Here is a 26,776-nt window from a genome sequence, read left to right on the forward strand (position 1 = left end):
AGGAATCTCCAGCAAGAAGCTACCTGTTTTTTTGAATAAAACCACAGGGTTACAGTTTGAAGTCCTAAGAGATCATCTAGTCCAATTTTCCATTTTACAGAGGGGGAGTTTGAAATGGGTACAGTGATGTGATATTAGTATCCAAGTCAGAACTGGAAGTCAGGTCCTCCGACTCTGGCTGTCCCCATGTTATAACCAGCTACATTTTTGGTAGCTACAGTAGACCACAGAAGTGTCTAGGGGCTCCTGGAGGCCCCTGGAAAGTGAGGGTGGACATCAGTTCCTTCTTTCCGGTTAGAGACTCAGTACTGCTACATCCAAGGAGTCACCTGAGAAACTTTCAAATTTACCCTTGCAGTGGGAAATGTGGGGGCACTGATTTGAACGGAAGTTATGACCTGTGGGAGCAGGCCATGACGATAGGGCAGAGTGGGGTCCAAGACAAGTCTGTGGCAAGATCTGCTTTTCCCAGGTCCCGAGCACTGAGGTCAGGAGAGGTGGTCGGGAGGGTTGTTTAGGTAGCCGGCTTAGAACGGGGATTTCGAGTTCAGCATCCCCGGACGTTAAACAAACGCCGCTGTTCTCTACAAAGCTTAACCTTAACGACCGACGTGACTCCTTCGGCAAATCCGAGTAGGGACGGCCAAGGATGTAAATTGTGCCTCCTCGTTGGCTCCGCCCATCGCACTGGTCTAGTCAACGCGAGCACCAGGAATGGGGTTGGTGGCTTCTTCACTCCCGTTTTCAGTCCCGTTTTCCCCGCCCTCCGCAAGTCATTTAACCAATGAGAGAGTGATGGGCGGCTACCAAAGGACGCTTCCATTTTCTGGAGTCTCTGAGGTTAGCCAATCAATGGGAACTCGGTGGTTGCTAAGACGCATTTGAGTTTGCTCCACCCATACTTAGGACTTTAGCCAATGAGAACCTGTACTTTGGACGGTTGCCGCGAAACCAGTGAGGTTATTTCCAACACCGGGGAGTCTTGGCGCATGCGCAGATCGGGGAAGGTGCTGGAAGACGGCAGAGCTGCCGCCATTTTGCGGGAAGAGGAGCCACTCTACCTGCAGTGCTGCTTTTCTTGCCTAGACTCTAGGAACTATCCGAGCTCCACTCCCCACAACATACTCAAAGGAACGGAGAGAACCGGGACCCCCCTGCGGGGACCCGGAACTGGTGAGAAACCCCAAAACCCGGTCCCCAGCAGACGTCACCAATGCGTGACGTTGCTGCACGGCGCCTCCCCCTGACGTCACGGGCAGAAAATGGCGTCACGAAGAGATTCAGGCGAACTTTTAACATTAAAAAAACCTTTGTTTGTTTTGACCTGGAAGTGTTAGCTACTTAAATGTAGCCCACTGCCACGATTTTAGAGTTGGGCACCCTCGTGGCTGTATCTTGCACCGATAAAGATGCGGTTTCTAGAATCCTGTGATTTTTCTTTCCGGGTCCCTGCAGCCGTGACACCTAGGGTCGCCCACACTGGAGAGGGAGCATCGACCCTCCGCGGCCTGAGAGGACACGCATCATCAGTTTCAGCCACTCGCACCACCATTCAGAGAGAGAGAAGGGAATTGAGCTTTCTTCCTCAATCTCTAGTCTGTCGAAGATTCATGTTCACTATGTTTACCTTTATGAGCTTTTCCCATTTAGCTTTTTCAAGCACTCATTCCAGTAGGCGTATTATGATGCCACATATGAAGATTGAGCCCTGGGACACTGGCTCCCGCAGAGATTGTGCCAGTTGGTTGCCTATAGGACCTCTTTTTTTAAATTTTTTTAAGGCGGAGTGTCGCTCTGTCACCCAGGCTGGAGTGGAGTGGCGCGATCTCGGCTCACTGCATCCTGTCTCCCGGGTTCAAGTGATTCCCCTGCCTCAGCCTCCCGAGTAGCTGGGATTACAGGCGCCTGCCACAACGCCCGGCTAATTTTTGTATTTTTAATAGAGATGGGGTTTTGCCATGTTAGCCAGGCTGACCTCGAACTCCTGACCTCAGGTGATCCACCCGCCTCGGCCTCCCAAAGTGCTGGGATTACAGGCGTGAGCCACCGCGCCCGGCCTATAGGACCATTTTTTAAAGCTACACAACATGGGGAGGGTAGTCCTTCAAGTAGCTTTTATCGTTCTCATTGTTCCTCTTTTGTTAAGCTGCCTTCAGTTTGTAGGTGTTTGTGCCCAGCTAAGTGATCAGACCCTGGGGATGGCGCTACCATCACCCCTGGGGCTCCAGCTTTTCGTGAATTCTTCCCGAATTGGTCTGACAGTGGTTCTCTCTGCTCCTTTAGCAGTGGGGTCTACCTGTTGGCTTGTGCTAGGACGAGGTCTAGGAACTGACGTGATTGTGGGTCTCTAATACTGTTTTTGGAGCAGGATGGAAGAAAACATACTCTGTATGTGGATGAGATTGAATGGACCTTGACCCATAAGTTGGGACATGAAGAGAGCGTTTGAAAACTACCAGCCTGGGCCGGGTGCAGTGGCTCACGCCTGTAATCCCAGCACTTTGGGAGGCCGAGGCGGGCGGATCACGAGGTCAGGAGATCGAGACCATCCTGGCTAACACGGTGAAACCCCCTCTCTACTAAAAATACAAAAAAAAAAGGAAGAAAAAAGAAAAAACTACCAGCCTGAAAATGCATAGTGTTTGCTACCTTATTGCTTTTAGCACATCTAGAAAGACACTAAACCCAGTGAGATTGCAAGTTTCAAAATATTGTGTTGTATATGGCTTTGCTTAAACGGATATATTTGTTTCTGAGTGAAAAGTTTTTACATAGAGGTTTATTTGTGGAGGCTTGTAAACTTAAGTGTAAGTTTTAGTGTGTGTGTTAAGTTGTTCTTACCTTGCGTTAGCACTCAACAATGAGCAGTTCTTGAAATCAAGCATTTCATTTGGAGGGGAAAAAGCAGATTGTAAAAAATAGTTCATAACAGAAAATTTGTGTAGACTTGGCAGCCAAAATGACTGAAACAGCTTGAGTATAAAAAACTTTTCTTTTTAGGCCGGGCTCGGTGGCTTATGTCTGTAATCCCAGCCCTTTGGGAGGACCAGGCAGGCGGATCACCTGAGGTCAGGAGTTCGAGACCAGCCTGACCAATGTGGAGAAACCCCGTCTCTGCTAAAAATACAACATTAGCCAGGTGTGGTGGTGCCTGCCTGTAATCCCAGCTACTTGGGAGACTGAGACAGGAGAATTGCTTGAACCTGGGAGGTGGAGGTTGCAGTGAGCCGAGATTGCGCCATTGCACTCCAGCCTGGGCAACAAGAGTGAAACTCTCTCAAAAAAAAACAAAAACAAAAACAAACTTTTCTTTTTAGAACTATTTTCCCATAGTGAATCAATAGTGTATATTAGTCTAATACTTTTAAGCATACACTGTACATGCCTCAGATATAGGAGACTCACAATGAGATTTAGCTAATGGGACTGATTATTTTGATAAACATATGAGAAGAACATTCATGTTCAGTGAGTATATATTTAAAAGTAGATATCTTGGTATACTGTGTCCTTTTTTTTTTCCTTTAAAGTTAATTACAAACCATATGAGAAGTAACCTGATATAATAGATATAATGTTAGATTTGAAGTCAGAAAACCTTTCTGATCAAGAATTAGCTCCTCTGGCCAGATGTAATCCTAGCACTTTGGGAGGCTAAGGTGGGTGGATCTGTTGAGTCCGGGAGTTTGAGACCAGCCTGGGCAACATAGTGAGACCATGTTTCTACCAGGAAAAAAAAAAAAAAACCAAAATATGAAAAGTTAGCCTGGCATCATAGTGCACACCTGTGGTCCCAGCTACTGGGGAAGCTGAGGTTAGAGGATTGCTTGAGCTAGAGAAGCAGAGGTTGCAGTGAGCCGAGATTGCAACATTACACTCCAGCTTGGGCAACAGAGTGAAATCCTGTCTCAAAAAAAAAAAAAAAAAAATTCTTCCCTTTGAGCTGTGTGACCTTCTCTGTTTTGGGGATTGAGACAGAATCTCAATCTGCTGCACAGACTGGATTGCAGTGGCATGATCACAGTTCACTGCAGCCTCAACTTCCTGGGTTCAAGCGATCCTTCCATTTCAGGCTCCCGAGTAGTTGGGACTACAGGCACGCACCACCATGCGTGGCTAATTTTTATATTTTTTGTAAAAATGGGGCCTCACTGTATTGCCCAGGCTGATTTTGACCTGGCCTCAAGCCATTCTCCAGCCTTAGCTTCCCAAAGTGCTGAGATTGCAGGCGTGAGCCACCCCCTCTGCCTGGCCCTTGAGCTATGTATGACTTTGAGCAGTTCAAAAAACCTTAGTTTTAAAAAATTTGGGTATGAATCATATATTACCTGTCTGCAGCATTTGTTACCTTTGATTGCTAAATAATTATAAAGTGTTATTGGAAGAAGTAGAAGGCCGGGCACAGTGGCTCACGCCTGTAATCCCAGTACTGGGAGGCCAAGGCAGGCGGATTACCTGAGGTCAGGAGTTTGAGACCAGCCTGGCCAACATGGTGAAACTTCGTCTCTACTAAAAATACAAAAATTAGTGGGATGTAGTGGCGGACACCTGTAATCCCAGCTACTCAGGAGGCTGAGGCAGGAGAATCGCTTGAACCTGGGAGGCAGAGGTTGGCGTGAACTGAGATTGTGCCACCGCACTCCAGCCTGGACAACAGAGCGAGACTCCTTCTCAAAAAAAAAAAAAAAAAAAGCCAGGCGTGGGGCTTATGCCTATAATCCCAGCACTTTGGGAGGGCGAGGCGGTCGGATCACCTGAGGTCGAGAGTTCGAGACCAGCCTGACTAACACGGAAAACCTGGTCTCTACTAAAAATACAAAATTAGCTGGATGTGGTGGTGCATGCCTGTAATCCCAGCTACTCAGGAGGCTGAGGCAGGAGAGTTGCTTGAACCTGGGAGGCAGAGGCAATTGAGTTTACTGGTTTTTATGTATACCAATTTGATTTGGGTTTAATTTCCATTTAAGCCTTAAATTTGGCTCCAAGTAATTTTTCTCTAAGAATCTTCTCTCTCCATAACATGCTTAGCACAGTGTCTAGCAGTTGTAGGTACTGTAAGTCATAGAATCATAGTTGTAATTATTACACTTATTTGTCAAAATAGGATATGGACTCTTAGGGCAACCAGGGCAGCATTGTTGCATTGTGCATTAGCTGCTTTAAAGAGGACAAAGTTCCTCTTTTTTTTTTTTTTTGAGATGGAGTCTTACTCTGTCACCCAGGCTGGAGTGCAGTGGTGTGATCTCGGCTCACTGCAACCTTTGCCTCCCAGGTTCAAGCGATTCTCCTGTCTTAGCCTCTTGAGTAGCTGGGGCTACAGGCGCCCACCACCATGCCCGGCTAATTTTTGTGTCTTTAATGGGGATGAGGTTTCACCATATCCGTCAGGCTGGTATTGAACTCCTGACCTCAGGTGATCCACCCACCTTGGCCTCCCAAAGTACTGGGATTACAGGGTGAGCCACCACGGCTGGCCAACAAAGTTCTTACGGTTATGAAAAAGTCTGATTATGATAGCCTCCTTGCATAGAAATTTCTCAGGTTTTTTTTTTTTAACGGCATGATTGAGGTACATTTAATGGGCACATGATAAAACTGTATACATTAAAGTGTTTTGATATGTTAAACACCCATGAAACCATCACTCCCAAAGATTTGTTTGTTTTTGTATTTTTGAGACAGAGTCTCGCTGTGTCATCCAGGCTGGAGTGCAATGGCGTGATCTTGGCTCACTGCAACCTCTGCCCTCTGGGTTCAAGCAATTCTAGTGCTTCAGCCTCCTGAGTAGCTGGGATTACAGGTGCTTGCCACCACACCCGGCTAATTTTTTTTTTTTTTTTTTTTTTTTGAGACAGAGTCTTGCTCTGTCACCAGGCTGGAGTGCAGTGGCACAATCTTGGCTCACTGCAACCTCTGTCTCCCGGGTTCAAACGATTCCCCTGCCTCAGCCTCCTGAGTAGCTGGGACTACAGGCGTGCGCCACCATGCCCAGCTAATTTTTGTGTTTTTAGTAGAGATGGGGTTTCACCATGTTGGCCAGGATGGTCTCAATCTCTTGACCTTATGATCCACCTGCCTCGGCCTTCCAAAGTGCTGGGATTACAGGTGTGAGCCACCATGCCCAGCAAATTTTTTTTTTTTTTTGAGACAGAGTCTTGGTCTGTCACCCAACCTGGAGTGCAATGGTGCCATCTCGGCTGGCTGCAACTTCCGCCTCCCGGGTTCAAGCAATTCTCCTGTCTCAGCCTCCCAGGTAGCTGGGATTACAGGGATGCGCCACCATGCTTGGCTAATTTTTGTATTTTTGTATTTTTTTTTGAGATGGAATCTTGCTCTGTCACCCAGGCTGGAGCACAGTGGCGTGTTCTTGGCTCATTGCAACCTCCACCTCCTGGGTTCAAGCAGTTCTTATGCCTCAGCCTTCCAAGCAGCTGGTACTACAGGTGCGTGCCACCACGCCTGGCTAATGTTTTGTATTTTTAGTAGAGATGAGGTTTCACCATATTGGCCAGGCTGGTCTCAAACTCCTGACCTCATGACCGTGCCCAGCCTTAATTTTTATATTTTTAATAAAGATGAGATTTCACCATATTGTCAGGTTGGTCTCAAACTCCTGACCTCAGGTGATCCACCTGTCTTGGCCTCCCACGGTGCTGGGATTACAGGTGTGAGCCACAACTCCTGGCCCCAAAGTTGGCCCCAAAGTTTTTCTTGTGCCCTTTTAATTTTTTTTTTTTTTTGAGACGGAGCCTTGCTCTGTCGCCCAGGTTGGAGTGCAGTGGCGCGATCTCGGCTCACTGCAAGCTCTGCCTCCCAGCTTCATGCCATTCTCCTGCCTCAGCCTCCCAAGTAGCTGGGACTACAAGCACCCGCCACCACGCCCGGCTAATATTTTGTATTTTTAGTAGAGACACGGTTTCACTGTGTTAGCCAGGATGGTCTCGATCTCCTGACCTCGTGATCCGCCCGCCTCGGCCTCCCAAAGTGCTGGGATTACAAGCGTGAGCCACCGCGCCCGGCCTTCTTGTGCCCTTTTAAAATCTTTTTCTCCCAGCCCTTCCCCTTAATCCTATCCCTAGGCAACCATTGATCTGCTTTCTGCTTTCTTTGATATAGTGATTAGTTTGCTTTTTTTTTTTTTTTTTTTTTTTTTGAGACTGAGTCTCACTCTGTCTCCAGGTTGGAGTGCAGTGGCACAATCTTGGCTAACTGCAACCTCCGCCTCCTGGGTTCAAGTGATACTCCTGCCTCAGCCTCCTGAGTAGCTGGGCCTACAGGCGCGTGCCACCACGTCCAGCTAATTTTTGTATTTTTAGTAGAGACGGGGTTTCACCGTGTTGGCCTAGATGGTCTCGATATGTTGACCTCGTGATCTGCCCGCCTCGGCCTCCCAAAGTGCTGGGATTACAGGCATGAGCCACCGCGCCTGGCGTAGTTTGCATTTTTTAGAATTTTATGTAAATGGAATTGTTCATTGTGTACTTTTGGGGGGGGGTGGGGGGGCTGGTTTCTGTCACTCCGTGTAATTATTTTGAGATTCATCCGTGTGTGGGTTGATAATTCCAGACCAATAACATTTGAATAATTTATCCTATTGGTTTTCTTTGGTATTTTCTGTTTTTCTTATTTGACAAACTGGTGGTAGACAGCCTGGGGAAAGGCAGTTTCTAGATGTGAAAGCTTGGGGAGGCACGTTTTACCTTGCCTGCCAGAGAGAAAGGTTTCAAGATGGGATTGGTCGAGCCTGTCTTAATCATCATATTTCTGAGTTACCTAAACTGTAGTTGGTATTGGTTAGAAAATGCTCAGGGATAAGGCCCTAATTATTGGTGTTCAGGGTATGCGGAGAGGAAGACGTTAGGGCAAATTTGCATTTTGGTGTTGCTTTGACTTGCTTCTGATTTTTAGTCTTGCCTCTTTACCTTTTTATTGGACATAATGCGCCTATATTTGTTTATTATTTTTTCTTTTTATATTTTTCTCACATCTGTAGCAGCCAGGCCTGTTTTTATTATTTAAGTTTAAACCCGGTATTTATTCAGAATTTTGAACAGTAGAGTGGAGACCTAATGTCTATTTTATAGTGAACAGTAGTTTGGCTACCATCATTTTCTCTTCATAGAACAGGATCAGTGTTGTATTTTGTTTCTTCCTAGATACTCAGTTTTCTTCTATATCCTTGACTATTTTTTTATGTATTTTTTTTGTGTTTTTTGTTTGTTTGTTTTGTTTTTGAGACAGGGTCACACATTGCTGCCCAGGCTGGAGTACAGTGGTGTGATCTTGGCTCACTGCAACCTCCACTTTTGGGTTCAAGTGATTCTCCTGCCTCAGCCTCCTGAGTAGCTGGGATTACAGGTGTGTGCCACCACACCCAGCTAATTTTTATATTTTTGGTAGAGGGGGTTTTGCCATGTTGGCCAGGCTGGTCTCAAACTCCTGACCTCAGGTGATCTGCCTGCCTTGGCCTCCCAGAGTGCTAGGATTACAGGTGTGAGCCACCGCGCCCGGCCTATCCTTGACTGTTCCAAGCCACAAAGTCGAACTAGTTCAGATCTATAGGGTGTAAAAATAAACCTAGAGTAAGTGACAGCTGGTAAGGTTTCTTTGCAGTTCAAGAAACAGAACTGAAATCTGTATATCCTGAAGTCTCTTTCTTGGAGTGGGAAAGAAATGTGTGGTGCTGGAAAGGGAGGAAAAATATAAAACAGGTTCTTACATATTAATATCCTCTCCCCAGATCTGACAGGATGGCATCTGATGACTTTGACATAGTGATTGAGGCCATGCTGGAAGCTCCGTATAAAAAAGAAGAGGTAATATTTTCCACCTCACTCCTGGAATTGGGTTAATGAGAAAGAGTAGTTGTCGATCATCACTTTCAACTTTCAACATTTTATGAATCCTCTTTCCCTGCTTATTTATTATGTAGAATAACTAATCATAAAAGGCATAGTCTTAGTAAGCTTTGCTGGAGACTATGGTTAAGAGGCATACTTTTAGAGACGACCTCAGAAACCAGAGTGGGCACATAATGTGGTGTTGGTAACCTGTGCTTTGCTCAAAACTCGAAGTGACACAGTAGAAAGTCACTGTACCTCAGACCTAGCACCAATTTCTTTTTTTTTCTTTTGAGACAGAGTCTCGCTCTGTCGCCAGGCTGGAGTGCAGTGGCACAATCTTGGCTCACTGCAACCTCCGCCTCCTGGGTTCAAGCCATTCTCATGCCTCAGCCTCCCAAGTAGCTAGGATTATAGGCAAGCACCACCATGCCCAGCTAATTTTTGTATTTTTAGTAGAGATGGGGTTTCACCATGTTGGCCAGGATGGTCTTGATCTCCTGACCTTATGATCCACCCACCTTGGCCTTCCAAAGTAATGGGATTACAGGCGTGAGCCACTGCGCCCGTCCCAGTTTCTTTTTTAATATATTTTTTATAGAGACAGGGTCTTGCTATGTTGCCTGGGCTGGTCTCGAGCTCCCAGGCTCAAGCGATCTGCCTTGGCCTCCCAAAGTGCTGGGATTACAGGAGTGAGCCACTGCACCTGGCCCACTTAACAGCAATTTGCTTGCTTGCTTGCTTGCTTTTCCCTCCCTCTGCCCTCTCCTCCCATCCCTCCCTCCTTCTCCCTTCCCTTCCCCCGCACCGCTTTCTTTTTTCCTTTTTTTTTTTTTGAGATGAAGTTTCACTCATTGCCCAGGCTGGAGTGCAGTGGCGCGTTCTCAGCTCACCACAACCTCTGCCTCCGGGTTCAAGCGATTCTCCTGCCTCCCAAGTAGCTGGGATTACAGTCATGTGCCACCACACCTGGCTAATTTTGTCTTTTTAGTGGAGACGGTTTCTCCATGTTGGTCAGGCTGGTCTGGAACTCCTGACCTCAGGTGACCCGCCTGCCTTGGCCTCCCACAGTGCTGGGATTATAGGTGTGAGCCACTGCTCCTGGCCTCTTTTTTTTTTTTTTTTTTTGAGACAGAGTCTCACTAGGCTGCCCAGGCTGGAGTGCAGTGGTACAATCCCAGTTACTACAACCTTTGCCTCCCAGATTCAAATGATTCTCCTGCCTCAGCCTCCCAAATAGCTGGGACTACAGGCGTGTGCCACTATGCCTGGCTATTTTTGTATTTTTAGTAGAGATGGGGTTTCGACATGTCAGCGAGGCTGGTCTCAAACTCCTGGCCTCAATTGATCCGCCTGCCTCAGCCTTTAAAAGTGCTGGGATTACAGGCATGAGCCACTGCCCCCGGCCTAGCACCAATTTGTAACTCTTCCTGGGAAATGTTAGTGGAGCAGATGTTGGGTAACTGAAGTTTGACATCAAAATCTGTCATGCTGATCTCTTCCTTTTAGGTAGTTTCCTTGATTCCTTTCTTACTCCCTTTGTTAGGAAATAAGGGTGCTGAAAATCTGGCTAGATAATCAAGTGGTTTGATTTATTCCTTGTCCACCTTTGTTCCCTTTGCCCATTGGAATCTGTGTGTCTGCCACCTTATACCTTGTGACATTTTCCTGGTGAATGCCTCAGGATGAGCAACAAAGGAAAGAAGTTAAAAAGGATTATCCTAGCAATACCAGCAGCAACACCAGCAACAGTGGCAATGGGACCAGTGGAAGCAGCACCATCGGGGAGACAAGCAAGTGAGTGTGGGAGGAAGAAATGGGTTGGCAACTTGGGGAAGGGAAACAGTTTTGTCCATTGGAAAAATAACCAGAATAGGGAGATTGTTTCTGTTAAGACTGCTGACTGTTAGTAATGGCTCCACTTAGGTCATGAGAATAATGGTGACTTGATTTAATTATCTAGTCTTCATTTTCCAGTGTAGATTTGTGGATTAGTCCTAGCATCAATATACTTCATTTGAATAAAATACCAAGAGGGGCTGGGCGTGGTGGCTCACACCTGTAATCCCAGCACTTTGGGAGGCCGAGGTGGGTGGATCACCTGAGGTCAGGAGTTCGAGACCAGATTGACCAACATGGTGAAACCCCATCTCTACTAAAAATACAAAAATTAGCTGGGCGCGGTGGCAGGCTCCTGTAATCCCAGCTACTCAGGAGGCTGGGGCAGGAGAATTGCTTGAACATGGGAGGCAGAGGTTGTAGTGAGCCGAGATCGCACCATCGCACTCCAGCCTGGGAAACAGAGTGAGACTCCGTCTCAAAAAAAAAAAAAAATAGCAAGAGGACCCCTGATTTGGAAACACCAGGTTTTGCTTGGCATTAGGGGGAAAAATGGCCTCTTCAGATGCCTGACAGCTTTCAGGGCTGTAAGTTGGTATTGTGCAATTGCTGTGAACCACTGCTGGATCATCTTCGGGTCTTTGGTTTTTTCATGCTTTCTGTTTCATTCTGGCCTTACTGTAATTCCTTTTCTTTGGCAGCAATAACGAAACCTTCTCTTTAAGAATTTACACTCCTGACCTGGCGCGGTGCTGACGCGGGGCTCATGCATGTAATCCCAGCACTTTGGGAGGCTGAGGCAGGTGGATCACTTGAGGCCAGGGGTTCAAGATGAACCTGGCCAACATAGCGAAACCTTGTCTCTACTAAAAATATAAAAAATTAGCTGGGCATGATGGTACATGCCTGTAATCCCAGCTACTCAGGAGGCTAAGGCATGAGGATCACTTGAACCTGGAAGGCAGAGGTTGCAGTGAGCCAAGATTGCGCCACTGCACGACAGAGCGAGATTCTTTCTCAAAATTAAAAAAAAAAAAAGAAGAATGTACTCTCTTTCACAGGAAGAAGAGGAGTCGGAGCCATAGTAAAAGCAGGGATAGAAAGCGCAGGTCAGTAATTCTGGGCCAGGCACAGTGGCTCGTATCTTTAATCCTAGCACTTTGGAAGCCAAGGCGGGAGGATCACTTCAGGCCAGGAGTTCAAAACCAGCCTGGGAAACATAGCAAAATCCTGTCTCTACAAAAAATTTAAAAATTACCCAGGTGTAGTGGTACATGTTTGTACTCCCAGCTACTTGGGAGGCTAAGGCTGGAGGATTGCTTGGGCCCAGGAGTTCGAGGTTGCAGTGAGCCGAGATGGCAGCACTAAACTCCTGCCTGGGCAACAGATTGAGAACCTGTCTCAAAAAAAAATAAAAATGAAAATAAAAAATTAAAACATTTAGCTTAAAACACAAACACATTGTACAACTCTACAAGTTTTCTTTATGTCCTTATTCTATAAGCTTTTTTCTATTTAAAAATTTTTTTTGTCTTTTACTTTTTAAACATTATTATTATTGTTGAAAACTACAACACGAAGACACATGAACCTAGGTCTGCAGAGGGTCTTTCACCTCCACATCTTGTCCCACTGGAAGGTCTTCAAGGGCATTAATACACATAGAGTTGTACTCTGCTGTAACAGTGCTTTCTTTAGGAGCACCTTCTGAAGGACCAGCCTAAGGCTGTTTTATAGTTAACCGAAGTAGAAGTAATATATTCTAGAATGATAAATATAATAAATACATGAATCAGTGACATCATTACTTTTTATCGTGAAGTATATACTGTACGTAATTGTTTTATTTTTAAACAATTTTTAATTGATGCATAATGTATGTAGTTTCTGGTATGTGTGAAATTTAATACATGTAATTTGTAAAGATCAAATCAGTGTACTTGAGTTATCCTTGACTTAAATGTTTATCTTTTCATGATGCTAGGAAACATTCAAATTATTCTCTACTAGCTATTTTGAAATGTATAATAGATTATTGTACACTGTAGTAATAACCCTACTGATTTGTTGAACGCTGGGTCTTATTTTTTCTATTTTTTTCGAGACCGAGTTTCGCTTTTGTTGCCCAGGCTGGAATGCAATGGCGTGATCTTGGCTCACCACAACCTCCGCCTCCCAGGTTCAAGTGATTCTCCTGCCTCAGCCTCCTGAATAGCTGGAATTACAGGCATGTGCCACCATGCCTGGCTAATTTTTTTTTTTTTTTTTTTTTTTTTTTTGAGATGGAGTCTCGCTCTGTCGCCCAGGCTGGAGTGCAGTGGCGCGATCTCGGCTCACTGCAAGCTCCGCCTCCCGGGTTCACGCCATTCTCCTGCCTCAGCCTCCCGCGTAGCTGGGACTACAGGCGCCCGCCACCACGCCCGGCTAATTTTTTTGTATTTTTTAGTAGAGAGGCTAATTTTTTTTTGTTGTTTTTTGAGACAGAGTCTCACTCTGTTGCCCAGGATGGAGTGCAGTGGCGCGATGTCGGCTCACTGCAACCTCCGCCTCCCAGGTTTAAGAAGTTCTCCTGCCTCAGCCTCCTGAGTAGCTGGGATTACAGTTGCGCACCACCACACCTGGCTAATTTTTGTATTTCTGGTAGAGATGGGGTTTCACCATGTTGGCCAGACTGGTCTGGAACTCCTCATCTCAAGTGATCCACCCATCTTGGTCTCCCAAAGTGCTGGGATTACAGGTGTGAGCCACCGTGCCTGGTCTAATTTTGTGTTTTTAGTAGAGACAGGGTTTCTCCATGTTGGTCAGGCTGGTCTCGAACTCTCGACCTCAGGTGATCCGCCCGCCTTGGCCTCCCAAAGTGTTGGGATTACAGGCGTGAGCCACCGCGCCCAGCCCTGGGTCTTATTTTTTCTATTAAATGATATATTTGTATCCATTCATCTACTTCTGTTCATTCCACCCACAGCCGCCATCCTTCCATCCTTCCCAGCCTCTAGTAAACACTAGTCTTTCTATCTTCATGAGATTCACTTTGTACATAATCGGATGTGCTGTATTTTTATACAACTGGGAGTGCAATAGGTAATAGTTTGGTTTACACCTCTATCACCACAAACACATAAGTAATACATTACGACATTACAGCGGCTGTAACATCACTAGGTTATACGAACTTTTCAGCACCATTATAATCTTATGGGACCACTGTTGTATATGCACTTGCTTGTTGGCCTAAACATGATGTGGGCATGACTGTAGTTGTTTCCCTCTGTAGTCGTAGTCGAGATCGGGATCGGTATAGACGGAGAAATAGTCGGAGCCGAAGTCGAGGTCGACAGCGTCGTCACCGTAGCCGTAGCTGGGATCGTCGACATAGTAGTGAGTCGCGAAGTCGGGACCATCGTCGTGAGGATCGTGTGCATTACAGGAGTCCTCCACTTGCCACTGGGTATCACTTTTTGCTAATAGATTCACTTTTGTGTAATAATCTGGATAAAACAACAAATGCACTATGAACGCTGCTTGAGGGTGCTTATTATAACACATTGTGATTGGAAGGATACTCGGGCACAGAAAGGGTTGGTATTCAAAATTTACTGGCATGGTGGCTCATGCCTGTAATCCCAGCACTTTGGGAGACTGAGGCCAGAAGATCACTTGGGCTCAGGCATTCAAGACCAGCCAGGACAACATGGCGAAACCCTGGCTCTACAAAAAATGCAAAAATTAGCTAGATATGGTCATGTGTGTCTGTAATCCTAGCCACACAAGGAGGCTGAGGTGGGAGGATTGCTTGAGCCTGGGAGGCAAAGGTTGCAGTGACCCGAGATGGCGCCACTGCACTCCAGCCTGCAAAAAAACAATGAGACGAAGTATTGGAATCTGGTTTTCTCACCATGGAAGACCCAGCATTGGACCAATGAGAATAAGGTTTCACCTTTTGTTTGTCTCTATTCTTTAGTTATAGGTATGGACACAGTAAGAGTCCTCATTTCAGAGAGAAGAGCCCAGTCAGGTGGGTTGATAATGAACACTGTTTTAGGGATTGTGAGGTATGAATAAAAGGTTATTTGAGCCAAATTACAGTAATGTGTAGTACTTGAGGGTTAGCTGGAGAACAATGACCAGGTATTGGGAGGGCTGGTCTCAACACATTTCACTCTTCAGGGAGCCAATTGATAATCTGAGTCCTGAGGAGCGTGATGCCCGCACAGTTTTCTGTATGCAGTTAGCTGCCCGAATTCGGCCTCGAGATCTGGAGGACTTTTTCTCTGCTGTAGGCAAGGTAACCCTCCCACCTTAGTTTTCTTCTGAGTAGCTTAGCTTTTATCTCCCTTTATGCCCAACTCAGGATTTCTTTTGCGTCCTGGATAGGTTCGCGATGTACGTATCATCTCAGATCGGAACTCACGTCGTTCTAAGGGCATTGCCTACGTGGAATTCTGTGAAATCCAGTCTGTGCCACTGGCCATTGGGCTGACTGGGCAGCGGTTGCTGGGAGTGCCTATCATTGTACAGGCTTCACAGGTGAGCAGGCTGAGAAACAGACATAAGATTTTAAGGGGAGAGGGAATGTGGGACATGACCCGTCATTTCCTCCTTCCCCAGGCAGAGAAGAACCGACTGGCAGCCATGGCCAACAACCTGCAAAAGGGCAATGGTGGACCAATGCGCCTCTATGTGGGTTCCCTACACTTCAATATCACTGAAGACATGCTCCGGGGCATCTTTGAGCCCTTTGGTAAAGTGAGTAGGAGTGAGAGAAACCTCTGAAGGGAATTGGAAGAAGTGGGGAGGGTGAGTGTTTGAGTGTACTTCTCTGTTGTGCCTGGCCGTGATTAACCTGCTGCATACGTCATAGTGGGCATATGAGTCTATGCTGTGAAAGTTTGGCTCCATCTCTGTTCATGTGCTTGGTGGACAAATAAGTTAGACACAAATCAAATAATAGGCCAGATTAAGAAAGATTAAAAAATACAAAAATTAGCCAATGTGGTGGTGCACGCCTATAGTCCCAACTAGTCGAGAGGCTGAGGTGGGAGGGTCATTTGAGCCTGGGAGGTCAAGGCTGTAGTGAGCCTCGGAAAAAAAAAAAGGCCACCTTTTACCAAAATATTTCTACTGACTAATCTTTTTTTTTTTTTTTTCCCGAGACAAGGTCTCACTCTGTCACCCAGGCTGGAGTGCAGTGGCATGGTCTTAGTTTTGTATTTTTGGTAGAGACGGGGTTTTGCCACGTTGCCTGCCCACCTCAGCCTTCCAAAGTGCTAGGATTACAGGAGTGAGTCACCATGCCCCACTGTTTCTTTTTAAAAGATGTGGGCCAGGCACTGTGGCTCAGTCTATAATCCCAACACTTTGGGAGGCTGAGGCAGGAGGATCACTTGAGCCTAAGAATTTGAGAGCAGCCTGGGCAACATAGCAGAACCTCATCTCTACAAAAAATAAAAAATTAGCTGGGTGTGGTGGCCTGTGCCTGTAGTCCCAGCTACTTGGGAGTCTAAGGTGGGAGGATTGCTTGAACCTAGGAGATCAAGGCTATGGTGAGCCGTGATCGTGCCACTGCCCTCCATGTTGGGCAGCAGAGTGAGACCCTGTCGCAAAAAAAATAATAATAATAATAAAAGATGTAATATTTTGGGTAGAAAGCTAGAAATATTGGCGGATCATGATGGCTCACTCCTGTAATCCCAGAACTTTGGGAGGCTGAGGCTGGTGGATCATTTGAGGCCAGGGGTTTGAGACCAGCCTGGCCAACATGGTGAGACCCCATCTCTGCTAAAAATACAGAAGTTAATGATTGCACCACTGCACTCCAGCCTGGGCAACAGAGTGAGACTCTGTCTCAAAAAAAAAAAAAAAGCAATCTGGGTAGGAAAGATTGAAGATGTGGGCTAGTCAAAAGTTGACTAATAATTTCTCACTATTCTACTACAGATTGATAATATTGTCCTGATGAAGGACTCAGATACAGGCCGCTCTAAAGGTTATGGTTTCATCACGGTGAGTCTCTAGTCTTTTAATTTTTTTATTTTACTTTGGGTTTGTCCACTTGTCTGATTTTGCAGCTTAGCTTCATCCTCCTCCTTTAGGAACTGTCTAAATGACCCATAAACCCTGGTGCCTGAAGCTTGGACTAGCCTACCCCTTGAGATGAGTGCATTGCTTGAGATCTTGGCTTTGCTCCTACACTCTGTCAGTGGCCCTGGTATGGGGGTGTTCAGGAGTTCAACCAGCTTCCCTGGTGCTGCAACTTGGCTCTTTGGGTAATAGTAACCAGGCTGCAGCTAAAAGGTTGGGGGTGTGAGGGAGGTTAGGTATGGGCTTTTAAAGACATGCTTTATAGAATTGATGTTTCTCATAACAGGGATGGGAATAGGAAATTATACTTCCCTCTGGTGCTACCCCATTTGAAGCAATTTCTGCACTGAGAAGGATCAGTTATTAACGTAGCACTATGGGGAGAATAGTGAGGCTACCTAATTATGGGCAAGCTTCACCTTTTCCTGACATTCCAACAAAATGGTTGCCAATTCCTATAACTGGTTCTTCCAGCCCCATGTGACTCCAGGCTGAGAACTGGCTGCCAGCCACAAAGTCTGATAGAAGCTTGTATTTTCTGGGCTTAAACCAGGCAGCATACACTCCCACAGTTACCCACAGGGCAGAGGGCAGTAGGTTGTATTCTGTCATTGGAATTGCTCACCTCAAAAATATCCAGTAAAGGCAAGCCATGTATAACACCTGTCTAGGTCTAGGAACTGTCAGTACCACATGCCAGGCCCTAAGGCAGGTAATGCTGCTAGCTAGCTAAACAAAGCTAGCTGTGGTGTTGACAATTCTGTGGTGGCAAGTAACTTTTGTAACCTTTTCTTGCTGTCTGTGTGACTGAGATATGGAAAGGCTTCTGTGGAGCATTTTTGCCCTTGCATTGTTGCCTTTTGGGTCAACAACCTTGACACTTAAACAAACAGCAGACTGGGAATCCTCTTTGTACCAGTGTGTTGCTGGGTGCTGCTGATAAAAGGGACTAGAGAGTAAAGGCCTTCTGGTCAGCAGGTCACTTAGTCAACAGCTCTCGTGTGTATGTGGGGGTGTGTGTTCTGCCTTGCTGTCAGCACTAGGGTGTGTTCCCTCTTAAGCCTGGAATTAGGAGTTCCAGATTCCTAGTACTTAACTAAAATTTGGCCAGGCGCAGTGGCTCACGCCTGTAATCCCAGCAGTTTGGGAGGCCAAGGTGGGTGAATCGCCTGAGGTCAGGAGTTCGAGACCAGCCTGACCAACGTGGTGAAACCCCATCTCTACTAAAAAATAAAAATAAAAAAACTAGCTGGGCACGGTGGTGGGTGCCTGTAATTCCAGCTACTCGGGAGGCTGAGGCAGGAGAATTGCTTGAACCCAGGAGACGGAGGTTGCAGTGAGCTGACATGGTGCCACTGCACTCTAGCCTCAGTGACAGAGTGGGACTCCGTCTCAAAAAAAAAAAAAAAAAAAAGGACTAAAACTTACTAGGATAGAGAACTGAATTAAAAGCCCAGGAGCCTTGCTCTTAGCTTGTCTTCCATTTGATATACCCATTTGTGAAATAACTTGTCAGGCTAGGTTTCCTACAATAATAAACTTTTGCATTGTTAGATTCTTACTGGAGCTGAAAGATTGAAAAGTGACTGCCATTGAGTCCGTTGGAAAAGGTCCTTTTCAGAGAACCATTTTGAGGTGATGGGCCTAGGTCATATTTTCTGGGAAAGAAAAGTTTGTACGTCAGTGAGCATACAATTTTCCTGGGATAGTAGGACTAGGGAGTGTTACTGGGTCTTTGAGAGCATGTCTTTGGTGAGTAGGTGACTAACATGGCCTGGGTTTCTCATAGTTCTCTGATTCTGAGTGTGCCCGGCGGGCCCTGGAACAGTTGAATGGGTTTGAGCTTGCTGGTCGACCTATGAGGGTTGGCCATGTGACTGAGCGACTGGATGGTGGCACAGACATCACTTTTCCTGATGGGGACCAGGAGCTGGATCTGGGATCAGCAGGTGGACGTTTGCAGCTCATGGCAAAACTGGCAGAAGGTAAAATATCTCCGCAAGGTGAAGATTATGGGGTTAAATTTTAGATGAAGGGTTGGGGCTTAATCCCACCTTTTCTTTTCCTTGTAGGCGCTGGAATCCAACTGCCAACCACTGCTACTGCTGCTGCTGCTGCCCAGGCTGCTGCCTTGCAACTGAATGGAGCAGTTCCCTTGGGGGCCCTGAATCCAGCAGCTCTGACTGGTAGTCTTGGACATGGGAAAGGAAGGGAAGGTTTGGGGGTCTGGAAAGAAGGAGTGCGCGGCGCTTGCTCACTCACTCTGCCTGTCTTTGTTCTAGCTCTGAGTCCAGCCCTGAACCTTGCCTCCCAGTGTTTCCAGCTCTCCAGCCTCTTTACCCCCCAGACCATGTGAGTCTCAGGGTCTAGCTCATTCTAGCCTTTGATTATTCTCTTTCCTTTGGCTTCCCATTTACCTCTTCTTTCCACAGGTAAATCAGTGGCACAGTGTACTGCCTCCTTGTGCCTCTGGATCCTGCCACTTCACATCTACTCTTCCATGGCCCCATTTCTCCATTTTGTGGACCAAGCCATCCTGAGGGCATGGACATTGTCTCTGAGGAAATTGGGGCCACCCTTAAGATACCAAGAAGAGCTCCTGCCCATGGTCCCACTGGAAATGGACTCTGCTGAGCAAAGCCGCCAGTTGAAGAGAACAGAATCCACACCTGCATTGAATACCTGTTTCTCCATGTGTATCGTCTCTGAGATTACCTTCTTGCCCTTTCCGACACCTTAGTGATTCCTCAATTCCTCCCCCATTGGGAAGGCCATAGGGCATTATTAACTGAAGGAACTGACCTCTCTCCTTTTCCTGTACCTTTACCCTTTAGTCTGTCAAGGAAAACCCTTAGGACCTCTGAATCAAGAGGACTGAGTTTGTGGGTGAACCTTGAAGGTGCTCTTTCTGCTACAAGGGCCCTGGGAGATAGCATGGATGTGCATTGAGAAGCCAGCCTCAGACCTTATCTTGAAGCAGCTTGAGGCCAGACCTACTGTAGGCTCAGCATCTTGCTAGGAGGCATGGAAGTGATCTATCCTGCCAGGAGGCCTCAGAGTGATCTGTCCTGCCAGGAGGCATGAGAGTGATCTGTCCTGTGAGGCATTTAGGGGCTTTCAGGAATTTAGTAAAAGGTGGAGTATGCCTTTCCAGTATCTTCCATCTTCCTTTGTATACTTGTCCTTCCTCCCATTTCCTCCCTTTGGCCCGAGGTAGGAGGATGGAGGGAGGCTGCTACTCTACCACTTCCTGTGTGCCTCTACTGTGGCCTCAACCCTGGCAATTAAAGCTACTGCCATCCCTTACCTGGGCATGTGTGAGCCCTTCTCACTGGATTTTATACCCTTGTGTCTGTGTACATAAATATATATACATATATATATATAAACTTTGTACAAAAGGCAAGCCTCCTCCTTGTGGCAGCTGTTGCCCATTTGTGTGTGGTCTTTGTTGTGTGTCTGACAACTTCTCATGAGCCCAACTCGTGATGTTTCTAGGGATATAAAACATTAGTAACATCATTGTGTTTCTTTTATTTATTTAACCACCTTTAGAAGGAAAAATGAAAACTCACATCTGGGTGGGGTTCCCATTCTGTATCTGCATTACACTGTTGATCTATGGTTGTCTTCTCCATCTATGTTCATCTTAACTATCTCCATCCCAACTACCCACTGGACAGAATTACCCAAACAGCCAAGTTGCAGCACCAGGACAGACTTGGACTTAACAGGCTCCTTCTCTGTGCGTAATGACAGATCTTTTCTTTCCAGCAGATGGCACTATGACAGTACTGCATTCTACACTTGTTTTTTTCTAGTTGGGGGGGGTGGGGGGTGGGATGTGATCTTGAAGAGTTAAGTACCAGAGCTAAGCTGAGCTTTCTTAACTCTACTGGCCTTTGTACCTGCCTTTGACCCTCTTTGTAGTAGCAATCCCAATCCAATATCCAAAGGGGTTTGGGTCTTGTATAACAGCAGGGTTCCCCTGACCTGATGTCTACTGTTGTTCCTCTGTCAGTCCCCTCAACTCCTGCTTTCCATGTGGCTCTGCCTGGGATAACACAGGCCTGGGACCAGTGAATTCTAGGGAACTGAGTATTCCAGAAATACCTCTGTGAAAGGGAAGGTGCACCTACCACTGCCTTAATAATAAGGGGGTGGGAGAGAGGCTGTCTCACCCAGCTTAGGGACCAAATGAGACGGCCTGAATTCAGGGGCAGGGCCCTGTGGGGCTCCTTTTTTGATCTCTATGGCAACAAAATGCTAAGACTTTCTTATGCTAAAAATATGGATAATTGCTGTTAGGTTTTAATTTGTCAGCTCTCAGACTTCTAAGCCAGTGATGTTAGCCTCTGGGGTTGCTTTTAACACAAAATCATTTAAATACTTGAAGCCTGCTTGAGTCATAAAAGGCCAGTGAGACTCTAGCTCCTAAGTCTGTTTGCTGCTTCTGTAACAATAGCACAGACTAATTTGTAAAGAAAAGAGGTGTAGGCTGGGTGCAGTGGCTCACGCCTGTAATCCCAGCACTTTGGGAGGCCAAGGTGGGTGGATCATGAGGTCAGGAGTTCAAGACCAGCCTGGCCAACATAGTGAAACTCTGTCTGTACTAAAAATACAAAAAGTAGCTGGGCATGGTGGTGGGTGCCTGTAATCCCAGCTACTCAGGAGGCTGAGACAGGAGAATCGCTTGAGCCTGGGAGGCGGAGGTTGCAGTGAGCCAAGGTTGCACCACTGCACTCCAGCCTGGGCAACAGAGCGAGCCTACATCTCAAAAAAACAGAAAAGTGTATTTCTCACAGTTCTGGAGGCTGGGAATTTCAAGAGCATGGTGCCTGCATCAGGTGAGGGTCATCCCATGGCAGAAGGGCAGAAGGTAGAAATGAGTACATGAGACAAAGGGACCATGGGCCAAACTTGCTTTATAACAGCCCTCTCTCATGATAACCTGCTCTGTGATAGTGACATTAATCCACTCATGAGGGCTCTGTCCTTGTGACTCAATCACCTCGTATTAAGCCCCATCTTCAACATTGTTGCATTGGGAGTCAAATTTCCAATGTGAACTTTTGGGGGACACATTCAAACCACAGCATTTCTGATTCTTCCAGGCCTAGATCTCACATGATGTTGCTGTTCTCCTGGTTACCACCCCCATCCCTTCCCCCATCTTATCCTAGTTTGCTTTCTGGACCTGGGGGGAAGGGAAGGAGGATGCACTATTTTTATGTAGAAGCTGCTGGCTATGACCCAGCACCCCTACGGTTATTGATTTGGCTTCTAATGCATCTTGAGAAGTGCAGTGGGTACCGTTTTTGTTAGTCATCCTGAGGCCATGAACTGGGTCTTCTCATGGCTGGCTTGGCTCCTTCAGACTATTATAAATATCCACAGGCCTTGCCTCCCTGCCTTCCTCTGCTTGGTTTCCTTATGTTTCCATCCCTAGCTACCTTGGCCTTCCTACACTCGGATCCTTCCACCTCAGTTCTTTCTTGTTCTTAGTTCCTCACATAGCCTCTTGCTGGGAGAGAGACAATGTTGGAAGTAAGGACGTATCTAAGACAATTTCCAGTCTTACTCCATATAAGGTGATGGTACCTAGTGAGTGACAGTTGCTGTCGGTGTGTGACTCAGTGCCTTCTTGTTACTCATCCCTCCATACGAGGTGGTTAGAGTGGAGAGAAGCGGGCAGTGAACAGACTCTGGGCCCAGCTTAAGGTAAAAGAAACTTCCCTCAACATCTACCTGCACATGGTGGCTGGTGGCATAGGGGTGACATTGTGACCCAGATCCTTTGCCAGCATAGTTAGAATTTCCCTACCAGTCTTCAGTTCTAGAAAAGATTCTCACCTGATTTTTGACTTCCAGTCTATGCTTCTGTATTCACTAAGGTGGCAGCATTTCCTCCCTGTTCTTTAAACTGCTGTGCTCTTGACACAGGAATTCTGCCTTCTTCCTCAGACTCCCAACAACCCCCAGATAGGAGTTACCAGTAGAAGCAGACGCTTGACCTGTGAACTTTTAGTCCTGGAGCATATCATGAAGGGAATTCAGTAAAAACCTGAAGGATGGAATTATATCACAGTCCCTCTTTTCCCTGTAATGGAAAGGCTTTAGTGAAAATCAGGCAGCAACACTTGGACAGTGAAAAGAGACTCTGAAAGGTGAGGTGACAGGAGGTGGCATAATGGTCATTGTTAACATTTATGCAAGGTTGGTTGTAGGTTAGGCGTTCTAATCGTGTATTAAGTCACAAAATCCTCGCAACAATCCTCTAAAGTAGTTTATTATCTTTACTTTGTAAACAAGGAAGCATATCCAAATAAGTTAAATAATTTTCCCCATAAGCACAAAGTTAGCAAGTTAGGGATTCCAATCCAAGTACTCTCGCTTCAGATCCCTTGATCTTAACCTTACCTGCCTCTCAGCACCACCATGGAAGACAAGGCCTTGGAGTCAGTGAGGAAGTGTCACTTTTCCTATCCCTGTACCCATAGCTCTCCGTAGACTCAGAATTTTTCCACTGCCATGTCTTTGCTTATCTTGAGTGACAGTGTTTGTGGGTGAACCTTGAAGGTGCTCTTTCTGCTACAAGGGCCCTGGGAGATAGCATGGACGTGCATTGAGAAGCCAGCCTCAGACCTTATCTTGAAGCAGCTTGAGGCCAGACCTACTGTAGGCTCAGCATCTTGCTAGGAGGCATGGGAGTGATCTATCCTGCCAGCTATTTCTCTTCCTTTCCTCCTTCTGCTAATCAAAGTCCTGTCCTTTAAGACCCTGAAGCTTTCCTAGGTGGAGTTAATCTCTCTTTTCAGTATTCTTTGTCCTCTTGTGGGTCATCTTACTCTACTTTTATTTAGTAAATAAAATAATTTCAATAAAAATTATTTTATTGAAAACTCCATTACTTGACGGTTACAGCCTGATGAGGCCAGACTTGGATGTCTTTCTCATGATTGCTTTGCCTTGCACATATTAAATGTCTGCAGAATTGAATGAATGCTGTTCATTAAAGTGTTAAAGTCAGCACCAGGCTTTCCAAAGGCTGCCCCTTCTAGGCTGCTTTTCCCAGCAGCCTCATCCATTCCTTCCTCACTCCACCAGGAGAGAAGATGCAGCTTTACTCTTTCTGATGTTACCATGGTAGCCTGTGATACTTTCTTTCTAAAGTGCTGCTTGCCATCCACCAGAGACTGATGTTTCCATGGCAGCCAGGTGAAGGCAATAGTCACGAGCTGGATGCAGGAAAGGAATTCCGGTCTGAGAAGCTGCATATCTGAATCTTCTAGCTTCAGACATCCTTTCCCCTCTCTCCTAACTTTTGCGCTTTATATCCAGGACTGGTTTGCTCTCTGGTGTGCCCTTGGTTGAGAGAGCTCTGTGAAAGTGAGGTGAAGCAGACCAACCAACTTAGATCATGTGGGAAGGTGGGTGCAAGGAAAGAGCTGAGCAAAGATCACTTCAAAAAGTTGGATGAAGTCTATTAGTTGTTCAGATGATCTGCTCTCAAGAGCCCTTAAGGAGTTGGCTGGAGTTTCTGGAGAGCCATTAAGCAGTTATTTTTGAGAGCAATGGGTAGATGGATGAGGTGCCTGAAGACTGGAAAGGAGCCAGTCAGTGCCGGATTGTAGAAAGGAGAAAAATGACCTTGGAAATCGGAGACCTGTCAAACTTGCCAATGTTCCAGAAAGGATGGGAGTTTCAGTCAGCCTTCAGGCATCAGGAAACCTACTTGCTTAGAATCAGTGGTGCTAAGAATTTGCCTCCTCAACTCCTGAGCATAAGCAAGCTAGGGGACCTCCACCCTGTAGCCGAGTGTCACACTCTGGAACCACACAGCATGGTTCAGATCCCTCTTCCCTCACAAACTAGCTGAATAAGCTTGGGTAGGTTACTTCACTTCTCTCACACTTCATCTGTAAAAAGGAAATGATAACACCTATCTCATAGGGATGTTGTGAGAATTCATTGAGAAAGGTTTGGAACTTGGCTCATTACTGTCCTCAGTATTTTCACTCCTCTGGATGCCTACTCACTCGGTTTTCTAGCTGACTTAATTCTCCCCAACTTCAGAGCTCAAGGTTTATGGGGAAAAGCAAGGGCGGTGCAATGGTGAAAATAAATCTTCATTTTTAAATAAATAAATTGTTCCTGCGCTGAAGCCCCAAGCTTACAAGGTCTTGGGTCACACATAACCTGCCTAGTTTTCAGGAAAACAAATCCCACTAGCCCAATCTCTTTATGCTTGAGGCTCTGTCCACATAGTTAGATTTTAACCAGATGGTTTTGAAAAATCAAAATGAGCCCCCCTCACAGGTACCTTCAAGGTACCTAACACCATTAGCTTTGTCTGGCAGGGGAAAAATACCAGGGCACTCTGTTTTGTTTTGTTTTGAGACAGGGTCTGGCTCTGTTGCCCATGCTGGAGTACAGTGGTGCCATCACAGCTCACTGCAGTCTCAACCTCCTGAGCTCAAATGATCCTCTTGATTAGCTGGAACTACAGGTATGTGCCACTATGCCCAGCTAAGTTTTGTATTTTTTGTAGAGATGGGGTCTTGCTATGTTGTCCAGGTGGTCTCGAACTCCTGGGCTTAAGTGATCCTCCCTCCTTAGCCTCCCAAAGTGCTAGGATTATAGGTGTGAGCCACCACAACTGCCTGAGAGCACCCTCTGTTACCACCCTTTCCTTAGCGTCTCAGCCTCCCCCAAGCACCTGTCTTTGTTGGTCTCCAGAGCCTAGCCCTACACTGGCATTTTCCTTTCTGAATAAGTATTTTATTTATTTATTTATTTTTATTTTTTCTTTGAGATGGAGTTTCGCTTTTGTTGCCCAGGCTGGAGTGCAATGGTGCGATCTCGGCTCACTGCCACCTCTGTTTCCTGGGTTCAAGTGATTCTCCTGCCTCAGCCTCCTGAGTAGCTGGGATTACAGGCGCGTGCCACCACTCCCAGCTAATTTTGTATTTTTAGTGGAGACAGGGTTTCTCCATGTTGGTCAGGCTGGTCTCGAACTCCTGACCTCAGGTGATCCACCCGCCTTGGCCTCCCAAAGTGCTGGGATTACAGTCCTGAGCCACTGCACTGGGCCTTATTTATTTATTTATTTATTTATTTTTAATTAATTTTTTTTGAGACGGAGTCTTGCTTTGTTGCCCAGGCTGGAGTGCAGTGGCATGATCTCGGGTCACTGCAAGCTCTGCCTCCCAGATTCACGCCATTCTCCTGCCTCAGTCTCCCAAGTAGCTGGGACTACAGGCACCTGCCACTATGCCCGGCTAATTTTTTGTATTTTTTAGTAGAGATGGGGTTTCACTGTTTTAGCCAGGATGGTTTCGATCTCCTGACCTTGTGGTCTGCTCGCCTCGGCCTCCCAGAGTGCTGGGATTACAGGCGTGAGCCACTGCGCCTGGCTGGGCCTTATTTATGTATTTTTCTGAGACAGAGTCTCATGCTATCACCCAGGCTGGAGTGCAGTGGCATGATTTCTGCTCACTGCGATCTCTGCTCACTTCAACCTCTGCCTTCCGGGTTCAAGTGATTCTCCCGCCTCAGCCTCCCGAGTAGCTGGAATTACAGGCACCTACCACCATGCCTGGCTAATTTTTGTAATTTTTTTTAGTAGAAATAGGGTTTCACCATGTTGGCCAGGCTGGTCTCAAACTCTTGACCTCAAGTGATCCACCCACCTTGGCCTCCCAAAGTGCTGGGATTACAGGCGTGAGCCAATTGCCCGACCTGAGTAAGTATTTTAAATCAGCACAGGTCCTCTGCTTAAAGTCAAGTTGTAATTTGAACACAAAAATGGAAAATCATGCAGTAAAATACTATCGCGGAGCTTCAATTGCCAATCTTTCCCCCAACCTTCCATCAGATGACAAAACCCAATAAAGTGTTACCTGTGAGTCCTATGGAAGGCACGTTGGACTTTGTAGACCATAACTTACATTTTTATCTCCAAATGGTGCTGCGCTTTGAGAGTTTAGCAAGCTGCTTTGATGCCTAAATAAGGG

General features: G+C 46.4%; 1 protein-coding gene across 4 annotated transcripts; it reads left to right on the forward strand.

The window, feature by feature from the left end:
- Window positions 1-984: 984 nt before the first annotated feature.
- Window positions 985-20,282, forward strand: RBM23 (RNA binding motif protein 23). 4 transcript variants are annotated; one of them, XM_063697800.1, is made up of 15 exons: window positions 985-1,173; window positions 6,322-6,443; window positions 8,741-8,816; window positions 10,525-10,637; window positions 11,741-11,788; window positions 13,954-14,127; window positions 14,641-14,694; window positions 14,847-14,964; window positions 15,054-15,206; window positions 15,288-15,425; window positions 16,617-16,682; window positions 18,550-18,745; window positions 18,833-18,946; window positions 19,043-19,112; window positions 19,193-20,282. In XM_063697800.1, exons 2-15 carry the CDS (start codon window positions 6,322-6,324, stop codon window positions 19,194-19,196), a joined length of 1,446 nt encoding a protein of 481 aa, XP_063553870.1. In that variant the 5' UTR covers window positions 985-1,173; the 3' UTR covers window positions 19,197-20,282. The 4 variants fall into 4 exon arrangements, with proteins under 4 accessions (XP_063553870.1, XP_004054975.1, XP_063553872.1 ...); XM_004054927.5 differs by lacking the exon at window positions 6,322-6,443; XM_063697801.1 differs by lacking the exon at window positions 11,741-11,788 and having other exon boundaries at window positions 986-1,173.
- Window positions 20,283-26,776: the final 6,494 nt, after the last annotated feature.

This window comes from Gorilla gorilla, chromosome 15 (assembly GCF_029281585.2).
Source record: "Gorilla gorilla gorilla isolate KB3781 chromosome 15, NHGRI_mGorGor1-v2.1_pri, whole genome shotgun sequence".
NCBI classification, from domain to species: Eukaryota; Metazoa; Chordata; class Mammalia; order Primates; family Hominidae; genus Gorilla; species Gorilla gorilla.